The sequence below is a fragment of the Eublepharis macularius genome, chromosome 9 (assembly GCF_028583425.1).
Source record: "Eublepharis macularius isolate TG4126 chromosome 9, MPM_Emac_v1.0, whole genome shotgun sequence".
NCBI lineage: Eukaryota > Metazoa > Chordata > Lepidosauria > Squamata > Eublepharidae > Eublepharis > Eublepharis macularius.
In genome coordinates, this window is record NC_072798.1 from 97,220,562 (window position 1) to 97,245,847 (window position 25,286).

The 25,286-nt window shown below is 44.8% G+C and overlaps 1 protein-coding gene across 1 annotated transcript in view; it reads left to right on the forward strand.

The window, feature by feature from the left end:
* Positions 1-25,286, forward strand: part of RELN (reelin) — a 534,786-nt gene that overhangs the window by 233,000 nt on the left and 276,500 nt on the right. The window contains exons 5-7 of the mRNA XM_054988081.1: positions 2,792-2,824; positions 4,314-4,392; positions 19,117-19,213. Of these exons, the coding sequence (XP_054844056.1) occupies positions 2,792-2,824; positions 4,314-4,392; positions 19,117-19,213 (209 nt within the window). The remainder of the gene's footprint in view (positions 1-2,791; positions 2,825-4,313; positions 4,393-19,116; positions 19,214-25,286) is intronic.

Below are 25,286 nucleotides of genomic sequence, written 5' to 3' on the forward strand. Positions count from 1 at the left end.
CTTCTGAGCCCAATAGGTTTCAAAAGGAGAACTGTCCCACACTGGAATGAGTGGGGGGGCCTTACCTTTGACTAGAACATGCCTACAGTCTTTTATTGTGGTAAAAATTCAAAATACTTTGAAAAGTGCTATGTTCAGTTTTATATGACACTCTGAAGTGTGTGACATTTTCAGACCTTCATTATAATATTTGAAGGTCAGCTGTACCCTATTGCAATAAAATGTAATAAAGAAATTGTTCTGGAGGATATGAAAGTATGCTCATCACTCGTTTAATGGTAACTTCACATTTTTTGTATAATTTCTCACATTTAGATGAAAGATCAGAGTGTAAAATTAGTTAAAAAGCTACCTGAGGTGAATCTTTTTTGAATCTTGAATTTTGGGAAATGATGGGACCTCAACATTAAGATTTTATGATCAAGAAATTCAGAACTGGTTTTTGTAGGCATTTAGTACTTGCTTAACCTTACAAATAATTTATTTAAAAATCAGAATGTAATTAGTAACTCATATAGATCCAGATAGTTTCAGGTGGGTAGCCGTATTAGTATGTGGAAGAGCAAGATTCAGATCCAGTAGCACTTTAAAGAGCAATTAGGAAATCTCGTTGGTCTTTAAGGTGCTACTGGACCCGAATCTTGCTCATATACATAAAGCTATTCTTTTACTGCTTCCAAAATAAATTTTATTGTAATTAATCCTAACTTTAAAAAAATGCTGGTGAAAGTTCTTCCAAGTCCCAACAGAACAAAAATCGCTTCAGGATCATCAATATATTTCTGTATAGGTAGGTGATTGGAGGTGCCTCACCTCCTATTATATCAGTGGATGGCCCAAGTGGAAGCCTTGAGGCTCTTCCACACTAAAGGCATGAAGAACATTTTGATTGGGTTCACCTTGTTTTGTTCATTAAAAATCTTGTTCAAATTAGGGTTCCAACTCTGCCTCTGCAATGCTGGGAGATTGAGGCGTTGTGCCTGGGAAGGGTACAGTTGGGGAAAAGATGTGATGGTTTACCATAGAGATTAGGGGAAATTCCTAGAACATCACTATGTGGAGGCCATTTTTTCTATCACTCCTCAATTCCTCAGGGGCAGGAAACTGGGACTAGGGACTGGTAATTAATTCCCTGTTCTGGGTGGGTAAATGGGAAGCCTCCTTGTGGCTGAATCATTATTGTATTGGGATGACTTACGCTGGTTTCATCAGAAACACATTCCCACCTATAACTCTTTGTCTGCCAGTCATATGGAATGAAGTTCACCGGAGTGTACCTCTTAACGCATGTGGTCTTCTATCCCAGCTCTCGGGCAAGTAGGACAAAGCCTCCCCGTTCTAGAGGCAATTAAAAGTCACACTTTCCGATTGAGCTAGAATTAAAAACACACCTCAGACAAAGGGGTGTTCAGCATAGCGACGTGGGGGTGGGTTTCAAACTGAGAAGGGGCTCGGCTAGTGGAGAAGAGAAAGCACAGGGAGCCAATCAGGAAGCTTGCTAGTTCTGCCCTGCCCTGTTCAATGCAGCTGAAAGCATCCCTCCATCTCTAGCCGCTGGATGGGTGCCGGCCTCTTCAAACTGAGAAGGCACTCAGGTTATAGGGCGGTGTCATATGATATAGCTCAGAGACACCTTGGAAAGACAGGGAGTGTAACCTAGGCTATTGGGTATTGACTGTTGATGCAGATACCCTCCTATTGGGTAGTTCAGTGTTGCTAAAGATGGCATGTTAATTAATTGTGCCTTAATTAAGAAAGGTTTCATCTCTGCATTCAACTTTATGCTAGTTTTCAAACTTGCTGCTACACTACCCTGTTGTATCTGTTTTCATTGAATGTCCTTGCTATCGATTATATCGTACTCACTTGCAATTTGTAATCAGTCTTGGATCTCAGTGAGAAAGGTGGTCTCTAAATAAACAAACAATTTTTTTTAAAGGTGAGTGGTCTTTAAAGGTGAGGGGGCATTACTTCATACACAGATGGCTGGACTTGTTTGTAACCAGCCTGTGCCTACTTTTGGCTGAAGAGAGACAGCCTTTTCAATGGAGAAATCTTCTCCTTTCTCCTTAGCCTTGCACAACAGGTAAATTTAGGAGAGGGGAGAATGGAGCTTGAGAGGGCATCCCTATGGCTTGAATGCCCAGGTTTTTCCTCTCTCTCCAAAGGTGTCAGGTATTCACAGGGCTTTTTTTCTGGGAAAAGAGGTGGTGAAACTCAGTGGGTTGCCCTCGGAGAAAATGGTCACATGGCTGGTGGCCCCGTCCCCTGATCTCCAGACAGAGGGGAGTTTAGATTGCACAGAGAGCAATCTCAACTCCCCTCTGTCTGGAGATCAGGGGGTGGGGCCACCAGCCATGTGACCATTTTCAAGAGGTTTCGGAACTCCATTCCACCACGTTCCAGCTGAAAAAAAGCCCTGGGTATTCGCCTTGAAATGTTGAAATTGGGTAAGTCTAAAACCTACGTTCCCCTCCCCCACACCCACACACACACTTTTCCAGCAGGTAGAAGCAGACGGGGGTATAAAATAAAATAAAACATAAGCAACACCAGGAGCCATCTCTTCTTTTTCGGAATCCCGTGCATTGTTTATGTGCTCGTAACAGACAACTTTTCTATTCATCCAGAGTTTTCATCTGTGTTGCCATTGCCAATATGTATCTATGTGTCCTCTAAAAAAAATGAAATAACTGAAGTATTTGTTTTGCATGTGTGGAAAAATGCATAAATAAAAATGTTAATATACATTTACTTTCTGCCTCATTCAAACCTATTTCATTTCTTGTAGCTCCAACAGAAGCTCCTTTGCATCCTCTTTTAGGTATGTCAGTAGAATTACTATCTTGTTTTGTTTATTACACTTGGCATTTTATCTTACTAAATCTAAATTTTGTGCCTTGTTATAATATTGAAATCATTACTTGAAGAGAACTCAGATGTCAGACTTCAAAGATAATTGAATATATTTAGTGTGATCACTGGTCTCCCGCGGCCATTTGCTGATGTATGTCAAATTCTTACATCCTAAATGTAGAACCCCTCATGCCTCTTGTCCTCAGGAGAGTAAAACAAGCTCTAAGAAAAAGGGAGATGTTCACGTATTTCTAGATTAATCCTTGACTGGACTGAAGCTCATAATATTTCCCAGTCTGCTCTTGTTCTTGAAATACTTACAGTGCAGTCCTAAGAAGAGTTACACCACCAGTGTAAGCCCATTGAAATCAATCCCATATTTCAAGCATATAAAGAAAATGTCTACATTCTATAGGCAATTATAATTGCTTATATCAAAAGGAGTTTAACTAGACGTGTATAAGTTTTGCTCTCTTTTCCCAAGATCCTCAAACAGGGCTGGGGGTTGTCTTTAAATTAATAATTGAGTGCATGAAGAATGGGAGTACTTCTCCCTACTCATCCCAATTTACATCACAGCTGGTCTTTGCCTCTTATTTCCCCCCAGTTTCTGCAGCCCTGCCTGCCTGCTAGCAGGCAGTATTTACCTCTGTCCCCTTGAAAGTAGGCAGGGTCTAACATGGCGGGGGGGGGGGGGAGAAGCTGTAGCCTCAATATTCCCCCCCCCCTCCATTTGAGCCTCTGCCTCTATCCCCTCATTCTGCTCATCAGGCCACCTGTCTACTGGAAAAACCAGAGGCAAATTTTAAGCCTTTGCCTCTGTCTTCCCCTTGGTCTGCCCACCAGTGTTTGCAAGCTAAATCTTTGCCCATGCCTTACAGGCAGATCCTCAGAAAATTAGATATCTCATACAGACGCAGGAACCATGTTTCTATATAACCTGAAAGCCTTCCCAAAGCCAGCGAGATAGTACATTGATTGATAGAAAGTAGAAAGTCCATGCACAGAAACACCATTTGGGGTAATCCTCTTGATAAGATCAGAGAACTATTATGTTTGGATGAGATCCCCATGATATTTGTTGAGAATCTCACCTCCTTGCTTTGCTGCCTCAGAAACTGAAACCATTTAGCCATTTAACTGTCAGATTCGAAACTTTTTGACCATTTTCAAATGCCAAAAATAATTTTGATTCAAATTTTTGCTTTATATACAAATGACCATATTTGGGGTCATCTCCTGATTAACAAATTCCTGATTGCATATACCTCTTAGTTTTCCCAATGTTGAAAAGAAGCTGAGGTTGAAAAACATGTACCGGAAGAAATGGACCTTTATGAGATATAAATAAATGGAAGTGGGGTCTTTTTCTGTGTTTAAGGATGGCAGTGAGGAAGGGAAGAAAAAAATTGTATGCCTGCATATGATAGGAATTCTTTTCCTTGTTTCTTTTTCAGCTGAAATGCACAGTGACAGCGTTATTCTACGGGATGACTTCGATTCTTACCAGCAGCAAGGACTGAATCCTATCATATGGTTAGTTTCTAGTTTCAACTTCATTATATGTTTAATTTATTCTGTAGTTTTAATTGTATTAACTATGTTGTTTTGCATTTTAAATGTGACAACAGCCAAATATCCCAGATTTTTTAACATGAAAGGAAGGTCATGTCATATCAATGATGGGTATTTCATTGTTCACCTGATGAGAAAGTGAAAGGATGACAAGAGGGGAAAGATAGAGAAGGAGCGGCAGAAAATAGGTAGAGTAAAAGAGGAGGGCCTCCAAGGACTGTATGTGGAGGGGAAACCTCACCATGGCTTCTGGCCACTGCTTCCTCCCCTATTGCATTTCCTCTCTCCTATTTGCCCAGTCTTACTGCTTTCCCTTTCTTTTCATACATCCACCTGCCCAGTTCCTCCCCCAGCTGCTTGTACACCACCCACACTTCTTCCTTCTGCCCCCTTTGCCCACATGTCTAGTGTTGTTGCCTGCCTTCCGCTTGCAGACCCATCTTCATGGTCTTCCCAATTGCCCTAAATTGTTTTACCATGGTTGGCATTTGAGGTTTCGTAGGCAAAAAAGAGCATTTCATAAGTTCTTACCCACCATTCAGGATTGCTATCCCGCCCTATATGACATCTCCAAGGTCATCTGCCTTGCCTAGTTTATTCTTTGGTATTTTCTGAAGAGTTTAAAGACCTTTCCAAAGCACAAGAGGTATGTTGTGGGGAGGGAATTCCCGAGCTGAGGTGACATTCCAGAGATGGGACTGTCTCTGATCACTTTCCACTTTGTCTCGGAAGGTGGGCACACAGAGAGCGGTGCCTCAGTAGAAGGTCCCTTGTTCGTTTCCCGTCTTCTATGCTATGATCTTAACTGTAGTAGCAGATGGGATTAGGTAAACACATCATATAAGAGGAGCTATTGATAAAATGATGATAATATAACTTGGCAGCAGCGCCAGGGCTGGAAGCCTGCTACTTATCTGTCTGCTCTTGTTCCAGAGCAGGCTGCAGCCTGGCATGGGGGTGAACTGGGTGCTGGATAACACAGCTTTTACTGCAATTTCTATTATCTGGTTGGCTGAAATTATTATTTCATGTGATTGTGAAGTGCTTTACAGACACAAAGACTGAAATTAGAAATATACTGTGTGATCTCTCGGTATTCAACTTTTCTAAAATGAGGGCAGAGATGGATATTAATATGAAAATTATAGAGAAAACAATATAGAAATTCCATATAGGTTTTTATGAATGGATATCTGTATGTGTTCCCCTATATTCTGAAACCTTGGAGAGAAGTTTTGTTTCCTTGATAGGGTTGCCAACTTTGGGTTGGGAAATTTCTGAAGGGATTTGGGGAGGAGAGGGAGATCAGCAAGGTATAATGCCATCAAATCCACCTTGCAAAGCAGCCATTTTCTCCAGGGAACCTGCTCTATGTAGTCTGGAGATCAGTTGTGATTCCATGACATCCCCAGGCCCTACCTGGAGGTTGGGAAATCTATTCCTTGATGACAGTACACTCAAATTTTTTTGTTCAGGGTAATTCTTGACCAACATAAAGTCTTCCCTGTAAAATTCAAATCTGGATTTTATACCTGGATGCCAAGGGCTGGCTACTATGCAGGTCAAAGAATCAGTCCCAGCTACATTTTAGGGCTCTGGAAACTTAAGGGGAGCTCCAGGGTTGCATAACAACCTACTATAGGGCTTTTTTGTGTCAGCGCTCACTGGTACTCAGTACCAACACCCTTTTCCAGGGCTAGCAAATCAATAATATAAGAGTTTAGTGAACGTTTGGAAAGGTGAGTCGAAATAAGATCAGAATGTCCCAGATCTACTCTCACCACTGCTTTGAACTCACAGGTATCTTAGGCAAGCCACAGGTTTTTGATCTCAGACCACTGTTCGTACCCCAGAGATAATGATACTGATCTACTTTAAAGGGTTGCTGCGAGGATTACCAGATAATGGTCTGTATCCAACCACACCATTAAGAACAATTAAGCATCCTTTTTTAAAGAGGGGCCACAGTGATCCCCCTCTTCTGCTGCAGCTTACTGAGCCCTCTGAATTGTTGTTCCTGTGGGTTAGTCGACTCTCCTTCTGCAGAGGGAGAGGGAAACTGGTGGATATGAGCACCGGCACCTATTTTTAACAAAAAAAGCTCTGCTTAAATATAATGTTGTAGGGGGACTCCCCCCAAATTAAAGAGCAAAGCCTGTTCATATGCAGACATCTGGGAAAAAATGCAGTCGCTGTATAAAATGGAGCAGCATTTGCAGTTAGTGTAGCAACACAAAATTCCACCCAACATTATTGTGTTACTGGCCACCAGCATTATAAGGCAAAGTTGTTGAGGGGGAACAGAGCAAGTGCAGCAGAGGGAAGCTGGAAGGAAAGGACCAAATATGCAGCCAGCGGGATGGGTGGGATGGGGTGGGAATTTCCCCTTTTGCCACGAGTCCTTGGTGTCCAAGACAAATACTCAAATAAATGATCAAAACAAATAAATAAACAATTCGTTAATAAAACAAATTAATTCCATATCTAGAGTCGAGCTTAGCCAACTAAGATCCCTTTCAATGAAAGTTAACAACAACATTTGATTTATATACCACCCTTCAGGACAACTTAACACCCACTCAGAGCAGTTTACAAAGTATGTCATTATTATCCCCACAACAATCAGCTGTGAGGTGGGTGGGGCTGAGAGAGCTCCTAGAAGCTGTGACTGACCCAAGGCCACCCAGCTGGCTTCAACGGGAGGAGTGGGGAATCAAACCCAGCTCTCCAGATTAGAATCCTACCACTCTTAACCATTACACCTAACTGGAATGTAAAGTGTATCTGATTTAATATTATTTAGGCAGTAACTACTACCGCTGAAATTCTGGAATACATTCATCAGTACTAGTAGCACTACAGTTTAATTGGGGACTTTGGAAAAGCATGAGATTTTTTCAGTGGTGTTAGCAGGTGAGTAATTAGGGCCAGAAAGAAGGCATCATTTGCCCTGAACTCTAAATATTCTGTCTCTCTAATGCTTGGGGCAGGAAGCAGCATTCAGTTTATGCTGTAGAAAGCTAAAAACACTATATTCAGTTTCAGTGTGCTTTCTCACAGTACATGGTTAAAATGAAGCTGTTTATTTTTTATTATCAAAATGTGCTTTGAGGTAATCCCTTTTTGCATGCAGGCATTTCTTCAGGAACCAACTTTATTGTTGATGATGATGATGATATTTCTGTTATTAAATCCAATATTCTGCATTCAAAATTCTACTAAGTGCTGCACAAAGAATCAAAATAGACAAGTCCCTACTAAAATGGTTTACAATAGAATAAATTTCCATCCATGCAGGGGAGGAACAGTGAGTATTTTGACTGTGAGCTGGGTTTGAATATGTATGGATGCAGTACCTTTTCACATTTTTTATATCCTGCACACTTGGCTTTAAAAACTAGCTAGGCCCAACATAGTCGAGACCAAACTATACCTAAAAGTAATAAACTGTCTGGTCCGTTGCCCACAGTCCCTCCATACTGTTACACAGTTTTGGATAGTATGTTGCAATAGCCTTGTGCACCTGTTCCCTTGATGCTTTCCAGATTCCAGGATGGCAGAGCCCTTATCTCGGATGGCTCGCCACAGCAGCCTTGGGACAGCTCCATCCGTCCCACTACTGATCATGTTCTGCTGGACGGGCTAAGAGGGAGGGGAACATGTAGAGGAGTAATTATAGTGTATCCTGTACCCAATGCGTCATTCTTAACAAGGAGCCTGTGTACAGCCAGACGCCTTTAGGTTGCTTCTGTGTATCCTATGGACGTATGTATGGCGAAGCCAAGATATCTAAATAAAACCCATTTACTCAAGAGCCTGGATTTCTTGCTGCAAGGGTTTAGAGCCAGCTTCAATGTATCCTGTCTTCCACAGACTGACATAAACAACAGAGTCAAATAGCTTATAAAAACAAACATCAATTACAATAGCAGCAGCCAAAGATCATGCCAGCCAGAAAGCAGCAGCAGCAGCCATTTCGTCCTCCGTATGTACTCTCTCCCTCGCTCTTCCTAGCTACCAAGAAATTCTACCCCAGAGTAGCAACTTTATCCGCCACCTCTTGGCTCCTGTGCCAGGGTGGGTATCAAGGTCTCTTTGGCCACTTGCTCTTTGGCCACCTTCCTGGGCAGGCAAAAGCAGTGACCCAAACTGCCTCGCCCTATAGTTAGCGGTCACTGGTTGCAGTGGGCAGCAACAGCCGATGGCTTACGTGCCTACTCTAATGAGAAGGATGTGACTGCCCTGCAAATGGCAGGTGAGATGGGGGAAGAATACGTGGGGCACTGGAAGTGATAAGTGCCATTTTATTTCATCTGCTTCATTTGTAGTCTGCCTTTCTCACTGATGCTCATGGCAAATGTGTGCATTTATTTAGACAGTTTATTTAGGCTGCTTCTTCAGGAATCTGAGGCAGCTGACAAAATAAAAATAAAAACAAAATATTAAATATTAATTAAGTTCCAGCATTAAAAACCCAGCCCAGTATTAAAAACATATTCCATAAAAATAGACCACTGATGGCTTGAAATGGCAATTCCCAGACTAAAATGGTGTTAAAAAAACCAACCTCTGAATGAAAAGCCTGGGTGAATGGAACAGTTTTGGCCTGGTGACTAAAAGAAAGCAACAGAAGCACCAGGCAAGACTCGAGGGAAAGGGCATTCCACAAATGAGGTACTGCTACTGAAAAAGCTCTGTCTGTGGTTGCCACCTGTGGTTGCCACAGAGAGCAGGGCTTGGGAGGCAGCTCTTAACTAGCAGGCTGGACAATATGGGAGCAGGTGGTCCCTCAAATAAAGCCATTTGGGGCTTTAAAGGTAAGAACCAGCACTTTAAATTGTGCCCAGAAACAAATGGGCCATATCATACATATTAAAAACAGTGTAAAATGCATTACCAGGCTAGGGACCAGTACACTAAAACCAACATAATACATACGATGCAACGGTAAGAAACATAGAACACTGCCACTAAACTGGATTACAAAACTGGCAAAACAGTCGAACAGTAGAACTTATGCAATGAACAAAACAAAGCAATCTACAGTGTCACAGACATTAACAATTGACCCTAATTCCTTTTATAAACAGCCCCTTCAGAACAATTTTTGTGAATTATTTCAGTATTGAGTGGTGAATGGCCTAGGGGTACAAGTTCAGGAGGTTGGTAAAATCGTCCTTGTTTGGCCTTGAGTTTCCTTCCTCCAGTGCTTATGGTTTTTTAAAAGGACAGCAGAGGAGAAAACTGGTAGGTGTCAACAAGTTACATTAAGAGCCAGGAGAAAATTAAGTTAATGATCTTATTTACTTACTTGTGTTTACTGTTCATTCAACCATCATCTTGAATAGAAAACACAACTGGAATAATAAAAGGGTTTAGCAATCCAATGAGCTCTCGCTACTATCAAGTATTTTTCAACTTGCAGTGTTATTTGTTGCTCCCAACAGCCATGAGTCATTAGTCTCCACAGAAACTAGATTCTTTTCAATCAAAGGAAATATCAGCTCATTTCTAGCCTCTAAGAACCAAGGACATTCAAGAAGAATATGATCAATGGTATCAATTTTCTCTAATCCACAGGCTCACAACATATTAGGGAATGGTATACCAGAAAATCTTCTTGTCGTACCTACTGAAGGAAAGACATTCAGGCAGACCAGATAGTAGTCTGGGATCTTCAATTGGGGACATGTTCCAATGACAAGGGATGAGCATATCCTACAAGATCTATTGTAATCTAGCTCTTTCAGATGCCTTTTAATCAGACAATATAGACTCCAACTCTTTAGTGTTTAGTGTGTTTAATACACCAGTAGTGACATTTAGACACCTCAGCTTGTCTTCCAGATGAAGAAGATTCGAGGTGAGTTGCCAAGGCAATTTATAGACTTGCTTACAGATACATGGCTATCTAAACGGCAAATGGGGGTCAGTATGGTATAAACCTTGTAAGCTGGAAAGTCCCTCTCCTCATTTGATGCCCTAACGATGCAACGGATGTGCTGGTGACATAAGCCCCCCCCCCCCCCCGGCAAGTGCTGACTCTGAGCCATTTAATTTTTGAAGTAATACATTTCAAAGGGGACATGAAGGGTTGGACTTGGGATTTACTCAAAGCTGTTCATCATTTTATGAAGAAAATAATCCTAAAAGAGATGAAAGATGATAAAAAGAGAGAGGTTCTATCAATCCAGAGCTCTTCACAGTATTTCATAAACCAGATTAGTGAAGAGAAGTAGCTGAGCAGCAAAGCCATTTTATATGCATAGAATTTGAGAAATTAGAAAGAGAGAAAAGGTCTAATAAGGTCATTCAGATTAACCTATAAATGATGCTTGTGTCCCTTGCACTCTATTTACAGGGAATGTTCCCTAAATACATATTTGTACACTAATAACAGGGCCTTGTGTTTAAAGCTTCGCAAGGAAGAGTTAAGGGGGACAATTAAACTGATGTTGGCAGCCAGTCTGAAAAGGGGTATTGGGCTGTAGTTGGCAGCTGAACAATGAACAGGAAGAACAAGTACTTGCAATGGATTAGTAAGAGCCCATATCACATATTTTCTCCAGCGCCAAGTAGTCAAGTGCTGTGCCTGGGCTCAGGACCAAACTAGACATGACTCTATCTTCTTTTCCACCGCAGGGGCACCATCGCAATTTTAAAGTGATTTAACGATGCCACAAGGCAGGACCTCAGTACAGCAGGCTGAGCTGCTCTGGTTCCTTCCCATGCCTTTTCAGGTGCTGAAATGGCTGCACCACTCCCCCAGCATGGCTCTTTTGACCCTTGAAAAAGCACGTGGGGAGCAAGAGTGTCTCAGCTCACTGCGCTGTGGGCCTACCGCAGCATTTCTACATCCCTTTAAAATGCCGTCAGTGTCCCCATGATGAACAGCTTGACCTCCCCTCTGACTCATGCAGCGGTCGACGTTCCTCTCTTCCCCCAGGTGCCTCCTTCCACGGTAGAAGAGAGGGATCCTGTTAGTTCTGCTGAGGATCAGTCTCTGGGGGCTCAACAAAACGATACATGTGACACACAAGTAAGGTTGGAGGTCCCCTAACCTGACCTGTCACATGCAACATCGGAGAACTGATGTTCCCAAGTGCTGCAGAAGTGGATTTGCCTTGTGAGTGTGGTGCAACCGTCATGCACCATGCTTGCAAGCCAAATCCAGGCCTTTAGCCTTTGGGAGGATCAGTTCCCTAATATTATGTACGACACAAGCCGGGTCCGGGGACCTCCAATCCAACTTGTATCACATGTCATCTAGTTGAGCCCTCCTCACTCCTCACTTGCCTCTTTTTGCCTTAATTCAGATAGCCCAAAGAAGTAGTGTAGGCAGAGGGGTATGAGGGGAGTGATGAGTAGCACTGACAACCGGACATTTTGAAGGGTGGGGAAAGGGATTCTGCCTCTTTCAAAGTAACCAGACCATCAAACAAAATGCAAATAATGCCTTGTTTAAGAACATCAGAGTTGCCTTTGGTGAAAATGAAAACGTCCATTGATTCTGGTGTTCTTTTTCTACATCATCTGAAGGAAGGCAGATGATCCTAGAAAGTTCGAAAGCAAGGCATTGTGGGAGATAGCCGGCTCCTATTGTTTGGCATGCACGCACGCACCCCATCTAATAACTAGAAATATCTTTTGACTAGTTAATTCAGGGGCATTCAGATTCAGGCTTGCACAACCTGCTTGTGGCCCCATAAAAGGAAAAAGGAAATGAGAAGAGAAAAAAGGAGAGAAATTACATGGACACAACACTAGGTGATCAAAAGGCCACAGAGGAAAACAACGCAATCCACTTCCCTTCTTGCCGTAACTATCTCTGCTGCAGACCCAGATAAAGAAAGTAATAAGGACACAAATGGATTGACCTAGAGATCCATCCTTTCAGGAATTCTGTTTGCAATATTTACAATACAGGTGAACCAACTCTAATCTAGCCAAGGTATACAACTTGTTGGTTTTGGTTAGGTCTGGACTTGGAGGGAGTATATCACCACATTACTTGGGATGAGTTGACTTTTCCCTGAAGATCTGGCCAAGTATGCCGTTTGGGAGCATTTCCGGTGGAGCCCTTGGATAACTAGATGACAACTGTGTCCAGGAATGCCCCTTGGTGTACTTTAATAGCGAAGGCTGGTATACTGACTGTGCTCAAGTATTTAAATGCCACAATCACTCATGTACTGGTGATACCTGGATTAGGCTACTGTAATGCAATCTCCCAGAGGCTGTCCCACAAAAAAACACTTAGAAGCTATTACTAGTGATCCAAACTTTTTGTTGTTGTGTTTTAAACTTTACTTTGAAGCTGCTTCTACGGCTGTAACTGATAAGGCAGAGTTGGGGCGGGGCTAAGTGTTAGTTTTTTCCATGCATAGTTGTTAGCTGTTATTTTAATTCACTTTAGCTATTGCTTAATTGTTGCTTTGATCCTCATTGGCTGTTTGGAGAGGGTCCTTGTGCTGAAAATTCATTATAAATACCTGAAATAATAATAGTAATAGGAAACAGCTACTCAGAAGGGGATGGTTTTCAGTGGAGAAGTGGCCCCTAAATTCTTTTACTCCCCCCAGGGTTTTTCTGCATTGCCTGCCAGCCAAACTGCTTCCTTCTCTGTCTACCCCCACCCCCAATTTTTAAAGCTGATCTCCAGGAAAGCTCCATAGTATGGTTGCCAAATTGATCTCCAGACTACAGAGATCCCCTTGTGAAAATGGCTGCTTTGGAGGGAAAACTCCATGGCATTATACCCTGCAGAGGCCCCTCCTCTCCCTAAGCCCTGCCCTTCCCAGGCTCCACCCCCAAAGCTCCAGGAATTTCCCAGTCCAGAGTTTGCAACCCTACGCCAGAGGCAGGATGGCAGTTCTACAGCCCCCACCCCCATTTTTCAGCCATAAGCAGTGATCAAGTCGTCAGGCTTTTTCTTATTATGCAACGGCACTAATAATGACAGTGGTATTTCTAATCTCAAGAGCTCTGCGACCACTGCAAGATCCTGCTCACATCAAGGCTTCTTGCAATGTTCCCTCTAAGCGGTGTAGTGTTGTGAGCCAGAAATCTACTTTGTGAGCAGCAACTTGCAAGTTTTGAGCACGCCTTTTCTAAAACCAGAGGAGTTAGCCGTGTTAGTCTGTAGTAGCAAAATCAAAAAGAGTCCAGTAGCACCTTTAAGACTAACCAATTTTATTGTAGCATAAGCTTTCGAGAATCACGTTCTCTTCGTCAGATGCATGGAGGGCAGAAGGAAACTGGCCAAATATAGAGGAGGGGGGGAAGGGGGGAAGGAGGAGAGGGGGGATGTAAACAACTCCTTTGATATGGAGATGCAGACAGCTCCTTTTGGTGTGGGGATCAGTTTGCTTGTGTAAAGATTCAAAGTTTGCCGTGTTAGTCTGTAGTAGCAAAATCAAAAAGAGTTCAGCAGCACTGCAGCACAAGCCCTCGATAACCACAGTCCTCCCCGCCAGACGCATCTGACAAAGCGAACTGTGGTCCTCGAAAGCCTATGCCAGGTGCCACTGGACTCCCCCTGACCCCGCCTCTGTAAAGGAAATCAGTTACCTGTGATAATGAGATAACCATTCATAGTCCCTATTCAGTCCCAGCTTGACAGAGTCAAACTTGCATATGAATTCCAATTCAGCAGCTTCCCGTTGGATTTTGTTTTTGAAAGGTTTCTGTTGAACTACAGCGACCTTTAAGTCTTTGATGGAATGTCCTGGTAGATTGAAGTGTTCTCCCACTGGTTTCTGGACGTTGCCATTTCTAATGTCAGATTTGTGTCCATTTATTCTTTTACGTAGAGGTTGGCTGGTTTGTCCAATGTACAGAGCAGAGGGACATTGTTGGCACATGAGGGCATATATCAGATTGGAGGATGAGCAGCTGTAAGAGCCAGAGACAGTGTAGTTGATGCCATTGGGTCCTGTAATTGTATTCCCTGGGTAGATATAGGGGCAGAGCTGGCATCTGGGTCTGTTGCAGGGCCTGGTACCTGTGCTGGTGACTCCGCTAGCCGATTCATGATTGTAAGTGAGAAGTTGTTGGGGGGCTGTCTGTAGGCAAGGAAAGGTTTTCCACCCAGGGCTTCTGAGAGAGAGGTATCATTTTCCAGGATGGGTTGTAGCTCAGTGATGATACGTTGGATGGGTTTGAGATGGGAGCTATAGGTGACAACCAGCAGTGTTCTGTTGTTAGTTCCTTTAGGTTTGTCCTGGAGCAGGCTCTTTCTGGGTACTAGTCTGGCCCTGTTGATTTGTTTCCTCACTTCATTTGGTGGGTACTGTAGCCCCAAAAATGCTTGTTGTAAATCTCTTAAGTGTGAGTCTCGGTCGAGAGCATTGGAGCAGATACGGTTGTAACGTAAGGCTTGGCTGTAGACAATAGACCGAGTGGTATGTTTAGGGTGGTAGCTGGAGGCATGTAGATATGAGTATCGGTCTGTTGGTTTCCGGTATAAGGTGGTATTTATCCGTCCATTATGTAGTTGTGCAGTGGTGTCCAGGAAGTGTACCTGTTGTGTAGAGTGGTCCAGGCTTAGGTTGATAGTAGGGTGAAAGTTGTTGAAGTCCTGATGAAATCTCTCAAGGGCTTCCTTGAGCGAACTGAGAGGCCGTGCAGGTGCTCGCGGGCCGAGACCGCCAGCCCCCGCCCCCGCCAGCTGCAGGCGTGTGGCGTAGAGGCCCTGAGGCTTCCCGCCTGCCCCCGCCGCCTCCTCTAGCTCCCCGTGAGGGGAAGGAGAGGCGGTTCAGTGGGCAAGCCAAGAGGCCATGCGGGCACTCGCAGGCCAAGGCCATGAACCCCACACCGCCGCTGCCGCTTGGTGCTGCGGGCGCGCAGCGCAGAGGCCCCGAGGCTTGCTGCTGTCTCCTGTCGCTCCCCGTGAGGGGAAGGAGAGGCAGCTTGGCAGGCAAGGCGAGAGGCTGTGTGGGCGCTCACATGCTGAGACCACCAGCCCCATGACGCCGCTGGCTACTGGAGCTGCGGGTGCGCGGCAGGGAGGCCCCTAGGCTGCCTGTCTCATGCCGCTGCCTCCAGCTCCCCCTTCCTCTGCACCATGGCTGGGGCCAGACCAGGCCCTTCCGGCAGGAAAAAGGGAAGCCGGGGCGGGGCGGTGCGGTGCTGGGGGCTGCGCCAGGCGCACCAGGCTGGGATCTCACCAAGGTGAGGCTTGGGCCGAGGTGTCACCAAGCAAGCCATTGGGGCAGGAAAAAAAGAAGGCGAAGCCCAGGGCATCCCTCTGTGCGCTGGGCTTCTCAGCTGTGCGCTGGGGGGTTAAAATTCATGCGCACTTGCGCATGAGCGCACATTAGCGGGAACCCTGGCTTCTTGTTCTCTTTTCAAAGGGAAAGGCTCCATGCATGCATGTATATTTCCCATTTGCATCCCTAGAGATTCCGCATGCACCCACACACGCACCTAAAAGGACTTGTTTCTTTTCTTCAGTAATTCACCACTCCAAAGGACACCATGTGAAAGATATATCACATATATATTCAGACATATGGCTGCTCATTCCATAGGGACAGTGAAATGACCCGCTGTAACTATTGTGTGGATGAATGAATCCCTTTCAGTGAAAAATACTTATGGAGAGAAAGATTCCAAAGTGCACCAGTCATTAGCAGCCAATTCGTAGAACCTGGATCCATTCTTTCGGGACTGAAGATGACTTTATTTTTTCCACACAGGACAATATTTTACACAACATTTGAGTTAAGGAAAGCACGTTTTTACAGGCAGAGAGTAATTTTAATAATAGCAGATCTGCAATCTCGTGTTCATGGGTAGTCTTTTGGCAGTCTGTCCTCATGGAGCCCATCTGTTGCAATGGCTTCATGCCTGTTTATGAATTGACTGAGCCTTTTTGCAGTGGTTTGGGTGCCTAGCAACTGTTGTGCAATTACTACTGCAGGGGGTAGGGTTGTTACGTTTCTGTGTGTGTCTAGTACTATAATGTTCTCATCACAAGGTACTTCTTAGAAGTAAAGAATATCCCCTGCTCTGTCTCAGTTCAATATAATAAGCAACAGATGCCGAGTAACAGTTGTTTTTTTTTAAAGAAAGTAATTTATTTGGATGCACCATAACTTGTACCAGCACAGGATCATTCTTGTCAAGTAAATCCTTTCATTTCACCCAATCCCTTGGTGGAGATCCTGCCCAACCAAGAGTGAAAAAATAAGGACAGGTGGGGAAGGGGGAAGCAGAAAGTATGTCCTGGTTGAATCACAGTAAATCTTTGAGAAGCCATCTGCAAATAAATAAAAATACCTCTCAAAATTCTGAGGCACTGGCAATCAGTGCGGCAGAAGCCATATAATATCAGCGCAGAAGCCTAACCATATTGCAGTAGGAGGCACCGCAGAGCCAATGGTACATTGTCCATTCATCCTTAGACCAGAGATGCTGGCCAAAGAGAAAAGCCTGCCAAATGCCCTTTAAGATTTGCGATGCTTTTTTCACGTAGTATAGATGGGAAATGCCTGCCTGCTCGTTGCTTTTGTAAACAAGAGATAAATATACTTGGATAGATCAGTGACTGTAATCATTTTGAATCAAGAGTTTAATTAAGTGCAAATCAGTAGTAACAAAATGAACAATTCTGGATGGATAGTGTTGAGAAACTAGACTGCAAGAGTGAAGAAACAGCAAAAGTAGGAGAGAACTTGCATTGCAGTTGCCCATGGTATATCACATAATGGATGAAGCAGATCTCATGGTAGGTATGTAGCAGGAAGCCAACAACAGTGTTCACGTACAGGTTAAAGTTTTACTTAATAGTCCCTTTTTTCTGTTTTTGACTGAAAGGTTTATTTCTGGATTTAGTTTGCTTTGGTGATTTTAATTTGCTTTTCTATATTTTTTTCTGTACATTACTTTGGAATATTTGTGTGACAGGCAGTTGATGCATAATAGATATAAAGTGTAAAGGAATGGCAGGGGGTAGGGGAAGTATGGCTATAGTCATAATAACACTTTCCTGGAAGCAGCACTGAAAAAGGGACTTACTTACTCTCAATGTCTTGCGGAAATTTGGAGAATGTCCTTATAAAATTAAATGTGTTTAAAAATTGCTTAGTCTATATCATGTTTTATCACCTCTTAATCTGCTTAATGAAATGAAATCCTGCCCTCAACTCATAGTTGATCTATGGTGACCCTGGTGGGGTTTTCATGGCAAGAAATTAACAGAGGTAGGTTGCCGTTGGTTGCCTCTGCAATCCTGGTCTTTGTTGGAGGTCTTCCATCCAGGGCTTTTTTTGAGGTGCCCCCAAACGGCATTCCAGCAGCTCTTTAAAAGGGCCTATTTTTAAAAGGGTATTTTAAAAAGGGCCTGTTTTAGCTATTTTTGGCCAGGATCCAGCCACTGCTAGGCGGGATCCCCGCACCTGGCAGCGACCCGATCCAGGCTGGTTCGGCCCAGAAGGCCCGGATCAGGCCCTAAACAGCCAGGTTCAGGCTGCTGCCCTGCAGAAAAGTGCTCTTCCGTGTGGCAACAGCTTGTTCCAGGCTGATCTGGGCTGTTTGGGGCCTTTCTTGGTCCAACCTGGGCCCAAAATAGCCCAGATCCGGCCACTGACAGGAAAGGGAGTGCTCCCCAGCGGCAGAGCAGCCTGTTCCAGGCTGAATTGGACCCCCTGTGAAGCAGAGGAGTGCTCCCAGGGCGGCCATGCCTGCGTGATGACATCACTTTCTGGAAGTGACGTCATCCTGCAGTCCCGGGAGCACATGTATTGAGAGACGCAGCACCTCCTCCCAGGAGTTTCACTGGGTGAGAGTTCCCCTACCTCTTTCTCCGGGAAAAAAAGTCCTGCCTCCATCTAATTACTAACCAAGGCCGGCCCTGTTTAGCTTCTGGGATCTGATGATATCAGGTTCTCCTGGGATCTCCAGGTTTCAGGGATTAATCTGCTTAAATATGTCATAATTTTAGTTTCTTTCAGTAGAATAACATGACTACTGCTCAATGCAAACTGTAACATTTTTGTTTCAAAAGGGAGCCTGAAAACCTGTATAAACAGGGAGTTTGTGTTATTTTGATAGCAGACTACAACAAAAAAATGTGCTATTTTTGGAGAAAATGGTAAGAAAAAACAAATTGACAATGGATGATTTTGCAGTTCTTTTACTATCATCCCTTATCATATTAGGACTCTGTTGGCTAGTTTTTTCCTACTTAACAGATACATTTACAGTATATACATTTATGTGTGTTTTGTTTCTCAAGTGCTCCTGACAAATACAATCTAGTTGAAATAGTGAATCTTATTTACTGTATATCTCTTGTAGGAGGAAACTCTTACTACGGAGGTAGTTGAGACAACTCTGTTCATGTAAAAAAGGTGTGTGTGTTGCTGGAGAAAACAGATTCAAGACAAACAAAGATCCAGAGGAGTTCGCTGTGTTAGTCGTAGCAAAATAGAAAAGAGTCCAGTAGCACCTTTAAGACTAACCAACTTTACTATAGCATAAGCTTTCGAGAATCACAGTTCTCTTCGTTGTTTGAAAGACAAACAAAACAATTGTCTCAGAATTCTTCCAAGCAACCTTTCTGATTAGGGCGGTAATTTGCTCACTTCAGTTTGGGGACTCAGAAGAGGATTGTTTTTTTGCCAGTGTCGAAATGATCAAGGCTCCACTTTGCTACTTTGACTGCATTCTGTTTTCCTGCAGGTTTGAATGTAGTAATTGTGAGGTTGGAGACCAATGCGGGGTGATTATGCATGGCAGAGCTGTCACTTTCTGCGAGCCATACGGGCCCAGAGAATTGGTAAGTGACTGTCTGCTAATTTGACTGATTTGAGGGAGTTCACATTTTGAATTCAGCGCTTGTCAGTGTGTCTCACATGCCATATTTAACCTACTAGCTGTTATACTTTTTTCCCTTATCCTTGTTGCTGCTCCAAAATTACTAAGTAAATGTACTTCTCCCCAAAATAATTGCCCCCCTTTCCATTCCAAGCCATTCTTTCGAACGTTTGCCTTTAGAAATTGCTGCTTTGTGCATTGTTGTTACATTTTGTTGTTTGCTTCAGCCCTCAAGCCCAGACAAGTGTGCAAAGTACAGTTAATAATCGGAGGCTATGGCTGTTCCACAAAAAAGGCATTACCACATAGTGAATTGTCCTGTAGCATTTTGTTAAGGGTGTTGTTGAGGGGTTAAGGGGTTACCCGGCACTATTGTGCGGAGGGGAGAGCACAAAAATGATCATACTCATGTGAGTATTCCTTTCTGCAGCTACTAACTCTGACCTGGGAAATTCGTGGAGATTTGTGGGCAGTGCCTGGGGAGGGCAGAGTTTGGGAAGGATAAGGAGCTCAGTTGGAATGCAGTGCCAAAATGTCCACCCCTCCAAGCTGCCATTTCTTCCAGGGAAACTGCTCTAACTAGTCTGGAGATTATTTGTAATTCCAGGAGAACTACAGGCCCCACCTGGTAACCGTGTGTGCTACTAATTGATTGAGTGGTTTTGCTTCTTTTGAATACGCAACAGCCCAAAGATGCTCCTTGTCTGGCATGCCATGTCTTAGTCAGCGCTGAGCAGCCCAAGGCCCCTAGGAATCTCCCAAGTATGCATGGAGGAGACCGTTATTTGTTGATGTTTGTCCCCGGAATATAACCCTGCTGTTATAAACATATTTTTGGAATTTTTAATCTATATGCCTAGAAAGGACCCTCTACATCCATGTGACTAAGTGCACTTGTTCACCTTTAAACTGCCACAAGACTCTTATTTATGTTAATTGTGTGTTGTCTACAGTTCCTCTGGTTTGTCCTAAGTCTATCAGAGGTCAGCTTCGTTTGATGTCCTCTAGCTGGTCACCATGCTTCGGATGTCATGACTAACCACTAACTTTGTGGAAGTGTAGCATGGGGTGGGCCATGAGAAGTGAGAGTAATTGTCCCTCACTCAAATGGCTTGCTTATGTTTCCGTGGTGTATTCTGATTTGCTATTATGTGCAAATCACAAACACTTATTTAGAAAATGTATATACCACTTCTCCAGAGACCTGCTTTAGGTATCCCACAAGGTAGCCAGGAAAGAGTAGAAACCATTGACTGGCTTTCAGACATAATGACAACCCATGTCTCACTGAGAAAGGGGAACACCTTCATTACCAAGCTCTTTAAGAGTAGATGAGGAAAGGGGGAGGGGATGTGTCCTTCTGAGGCTTATCCATGTAGCTATCAGTGCAATCCTAGGCCTCACCTGCCCGCCATAGTGTGGGCACCTGTGGAACCCTGGCACCCACTCGCTCCCTTGCAAAGGACTTTCATAAGCACGCAACACTGGCATGGCAAGCTTGGCCAGGTGCGGTAGGGAGAGAAGTCTCTCCAGTGTCCTGGCAGCACCAGCAGAATCCACCAATTGCAGGGCAGCTATAGTCGACAGCATCGTGGCTGGCAAGGAAAGGCATAGCCAATCCGTGGGCTAGGCTGCATTTGCCATTGTCAGCTGCCAATGCTACTCCCCTGCCCTGCTGAGAACAGGGGCACAGGGCAGAAACAGCACCGCAATTGGACTCACCGCACTCCAACAAAGGCACCTGCCTTGAGAGGAGCCCTGGGAGGGGGGTTACACTGAAGGTGCAGACAGGGCACCTGCCCACCTGCTCACCCAACCCCCATTTTTGACAAGGGCCAAGCTGGCAGCTGAACCACCACTTGCTTGCTTCCCCCCCCCCCACACACACACTGCTGCTCCAAGAAACGTACCCCCCTCCTGGAAAAGTAAGACCAGAAAGGCAGTGGGACTAGGTGAGGGTCACACCTACAGAACATAGTACCCAGGATCAGCCCCCCCCCCCAAATCTCAGAGAGGCATCTCCTTAGAAACCAGCAAGGGGCGGTTCTGAAACAAATGACGGGAATACCCACTGGAAACAATGGGGGAGGCTTAAAAGTCTGTTGGATATGAGGGGAGGTACGAATGCTCATCAACTTGCAGTGGCTCTACTGAAATACATCACTGCATCGAAAAGATGCAAGGAAAATGCAAGGTGGATCTTGAGAGTCAAGCTCTGGTGCTGGGATGACAGCCCCCAGAGTGGAATGACAACTCCTGGGACCAAAGAAACTGCTCCAGGGGGCCCATCATCCCATCTCCTGAGCAAGATTCCCAAAGTCCATCCTTGCTGCCGCAAACAGCAGAAGAGAGAGTGGTCTAGCCTTGTGGAAGAGAAGCCCCAGAGATCCCAGGACATTGCGCTCCCCCACACACATCCCAGCATCAACCTCGCTCCACCCCCACATGCAGCGGTCTTCTGTCTGGTTTATCAGACACCAGGATTGCTTTGGAGAATGAGAGTCCTCCATGGCAAACCCCGTGCCAGACACACACAGGCAACACTCCAAGTCCCACCCGCTGCCTGCGGTGAATTTGAGGATGAGAAGGGAAGAAGGGAAGCTAAGTGGGGCTGGAGCATCCAGGGTGCCACTGGACCCCTGCTCTTTTTGACAGCAGAGCCACATGAAGGTGCGGAGGCACCTGGAGCCTCTTCAGGTCCACCTCATCCTTACCAGCTCAGAGCCAGAGGCCATTCTCCAGGATGTGTGAAGGGGCAGCCATGTGGGGAATTGGAGGAGCTACTGTCATCCACAGGCAAGCAAACAGAGAGGGAGGGAATTGTTGTTCAACACAGACTTTATTGAACCACCAGAAATGAAGAGGATGTCTGGATGTGTGTTGCCAACTTCCCTTACCCGGGAAGGGAGCTGTGCCTGTTTGTGCAGCAGTTGGAGCCAGGAGAGCCTTTCCTTGTGTTGCTTTCTCAGGAGCAAGATTGAGTCATTGGCTGCCTGGGGAAGTGTTCCTGGGGCTGGGCTGGAAGGCAGTCGAGGAGGATTACTGGGGGCTGGAACAGCCATGCTCCTTGCCCCCCCCCCCCGACAGGCCGCAACCTGTCTGAAAGGGAAACAGGGACATGTGTGGTGAAAGGCCTGACCTGGTGCAAGCCGCAGCTAGGCCTGGGAGAGTTGCTATGGCTGGTGGTGGCAGCGGCGGCGGCTTCATCATCATAGGTGCTGCCGGCAACCAGATGATGAATGCCCCATTGGCGAGAAAGTGCTCCTTCATCAGGATGTTCTGCTGCGTGGATCTCTGATCCTATGAGGGAACCAGTTGAAGGGTTGCATGGCCACCCTCACAAGGGAGTTACAAGGGTGAGCACCCAGTCACCCCAACACGAGCCATGCTCTCTCCTCTGCATGAGAGGGGAGTGCAGGCAAGGGAGTCTGCACGCAGCCACAACACCCCATCTGAGGCCGCTCTGTTGAGTGGGACTCCCTCTTAGGCAGGCTTGGGCCATGATGCCTCGAGGTCAAGGGCTGCCCCTTCCGGCCGCCAGCCAACTTCAATAACAGAAACCCGTATTGGGAGGGAGGCGCTGGAACGTATGTGAGGGGAGCAGGAGGAGGGGGTGAACGAGTGAGCCAGGGCAGCCAGCTCCACAGCTACTTCTTACCTGTCATTGTGTGCTCGCCCCCTGAGCCAAGACTCTGGAGGTAGGTAAGCTGTAAGGGAACTTGAACAGGAGTGGTTAGTCAGACATTCTGGACTTAGCTGCCTTCCCTGTACGAGTGCAAAGTACACCCTGAATTTCACAAAGTGCCCCCGTGTTCTCTTTCCCTACCAGTTTGGTGTAGTGGTTAAGAGCGTGGGACTCTAATCTGGAGAGCCAGGTTTGATTCCCCACTCCTCCGTTTGAAGCCAGCTGGGTGACCTTTGATCATTCACGGCTCTCTCAGAGCTCTCTCAGCCCCACCCACCTCACAAGGTGTTTGTTGTGGGGATAATAATAACATACTTTGTAAACCACTCTGAGTGGGCATTAAGTTGCCCTGAAGGGCAGTATATAAATCGAATGTTGTGGTTGTTGTTGTTGTTATTATTACCACTGTTTGCTCTCTCTCCAACAATAGCTAGGGACAGGAGGGGAACCCAGGTGCAGTGGCACTGAAGAGAGCCTATGATACAGGCACCAACTCTATGATTTTAATCACAATCCTCATGTGTGTCCCCCCCCCACACACACTTTTTTAATCTCAACAACACTGTGGAGAACAGCTGGTCGCAAGCTCCCTTCAGTGCTAGAAGTGGATTTGTGGGCCTTTTGCCCCAGAATCAAAGGCAGAAAAGTGTGTAGAAACCAAAATGAAAGTGAAGAAGAATATGAATTTTTAAAAAAAATATTAGGATAATTCTCAAAGTTTTCATTTACCTGTAACTAAATAATATTTTATGAGCCACTGCCACCTTAGGATATTAGCTGTGAAACTTTTTTTTGTTAAAGATGTTAACCCGCCTATTAACTATGCATAATTAAAATTAAAGATACAACTGTTGAAAGAAGATTTAATTCTCCGAAAGTGCCAGACTGTTAATTATTTCTGTCACAACTACACAGAATTCTGGATGAATAAGTCTTCCATGTTAATGATGGAGACAGAGAGTGCTGATAAATTAAAAGATCCCTTTTTCAAACTGAAATTTGTGCTATTCACAGGATACTGGTTAGAATAATTAGTTGCCTTAAATTATATTTATAAATATAAAGTATATTTACACTAAAATATATTAGCTCATGACAACACATAGTTCATTCTTCATGGATTGGATCGTGATCCAGTCCATATGCATTATATTTAACCACCTGGGGAAGGGGGAAACAGAGCACAGTGGTAGAGCTCATGTTTTTCTTACAGGGAGTACTAGATTAAACCTGGGCACCACTAGCCAAAGAATAGCAAATCTGGGAAAGACCTTTTTCAGGGCCCTGACCTGGGTAGCCCAGGTGAGCCGGATCCCTCCAGATCTCAGAAGCTAAGCAGGGTCAGCCTTGGTTAGTAATTGGATGGGAGACATCTATGGCAGACCAAGGTTGCAGAGGCAGGCAATGGCAAACCACCTCTGCATGTCTCTTGCCATGAAAACCCCACCAGGGGTCGCCATAAGTCAACTATGACTTGAGGGCTGGATTTCATTTTTCAGGGACCTTGGAGTGGCACTACTATCAAGAGCAAACTTGCAATCCCCAAACTGTGCACCAATTCAGTGCTGGAATTTTTCCAGCGTTTTTCCAGAATTAGCATTTGCCAGTATATTATTTTGTTCATTTTTGTGGCATTCATATCCCACGTTTTCCCCATCATTGAACTTGAATTGGCAAGTGACATACAGAGGCATCCCAGGAAGTCTTCCCAGAAGGTGCCCTATCCTTGTATCCCATCCTTGTCCATGGCTAGCAAAGTCTGATAATGGCTGTCCAGGCTTTGCCATCCTGCAGCCTCTCTAGGAGCAGCAGTTTTCAACATGAGCATGTAGTTGCCTTGGAAATTCATTTAATTGAAAGGGACAATGTAGATTTTTAAAAGATACCTTCCCCTGGTTTGCTGCTTCTCTGTCCTCATCCAGTGTGGTTGGTAGCAAAATCTGGCATCACGGCAGGCGTCTTGCTGGGATTTGCTGCTCCTCGCCTAGGTCCTCCTCTGAACCATGGATTTCAAAATTGAACTGAGACAGACGTTTTTTCTTCCTCTTTCCTTAGCCTCAGACGGTTTAGGGCAGATGACTGCCCCTGCCAGATTTTACTCTCCATTGATCAGGAAAGACACTGTTTAAAATTAGCAAATTCCTGCAAGATTGCTACATTTTCTACCTCTAAAGTATTTTCCCTGTAGCGTGCCTGAGTACAATTAAGGCAGCTGCTTCGGTGAGGCTACAGGAGAGTGTAAATCAGTCCCAGTAGGCCACATGCAGCAACTGCATTGTTTTGCTTTTGATCGGTGTTCTGGTAACCTTTGGAAACGCCAGCCTTATCAGGGAGCCCTCTAACCTCAGGA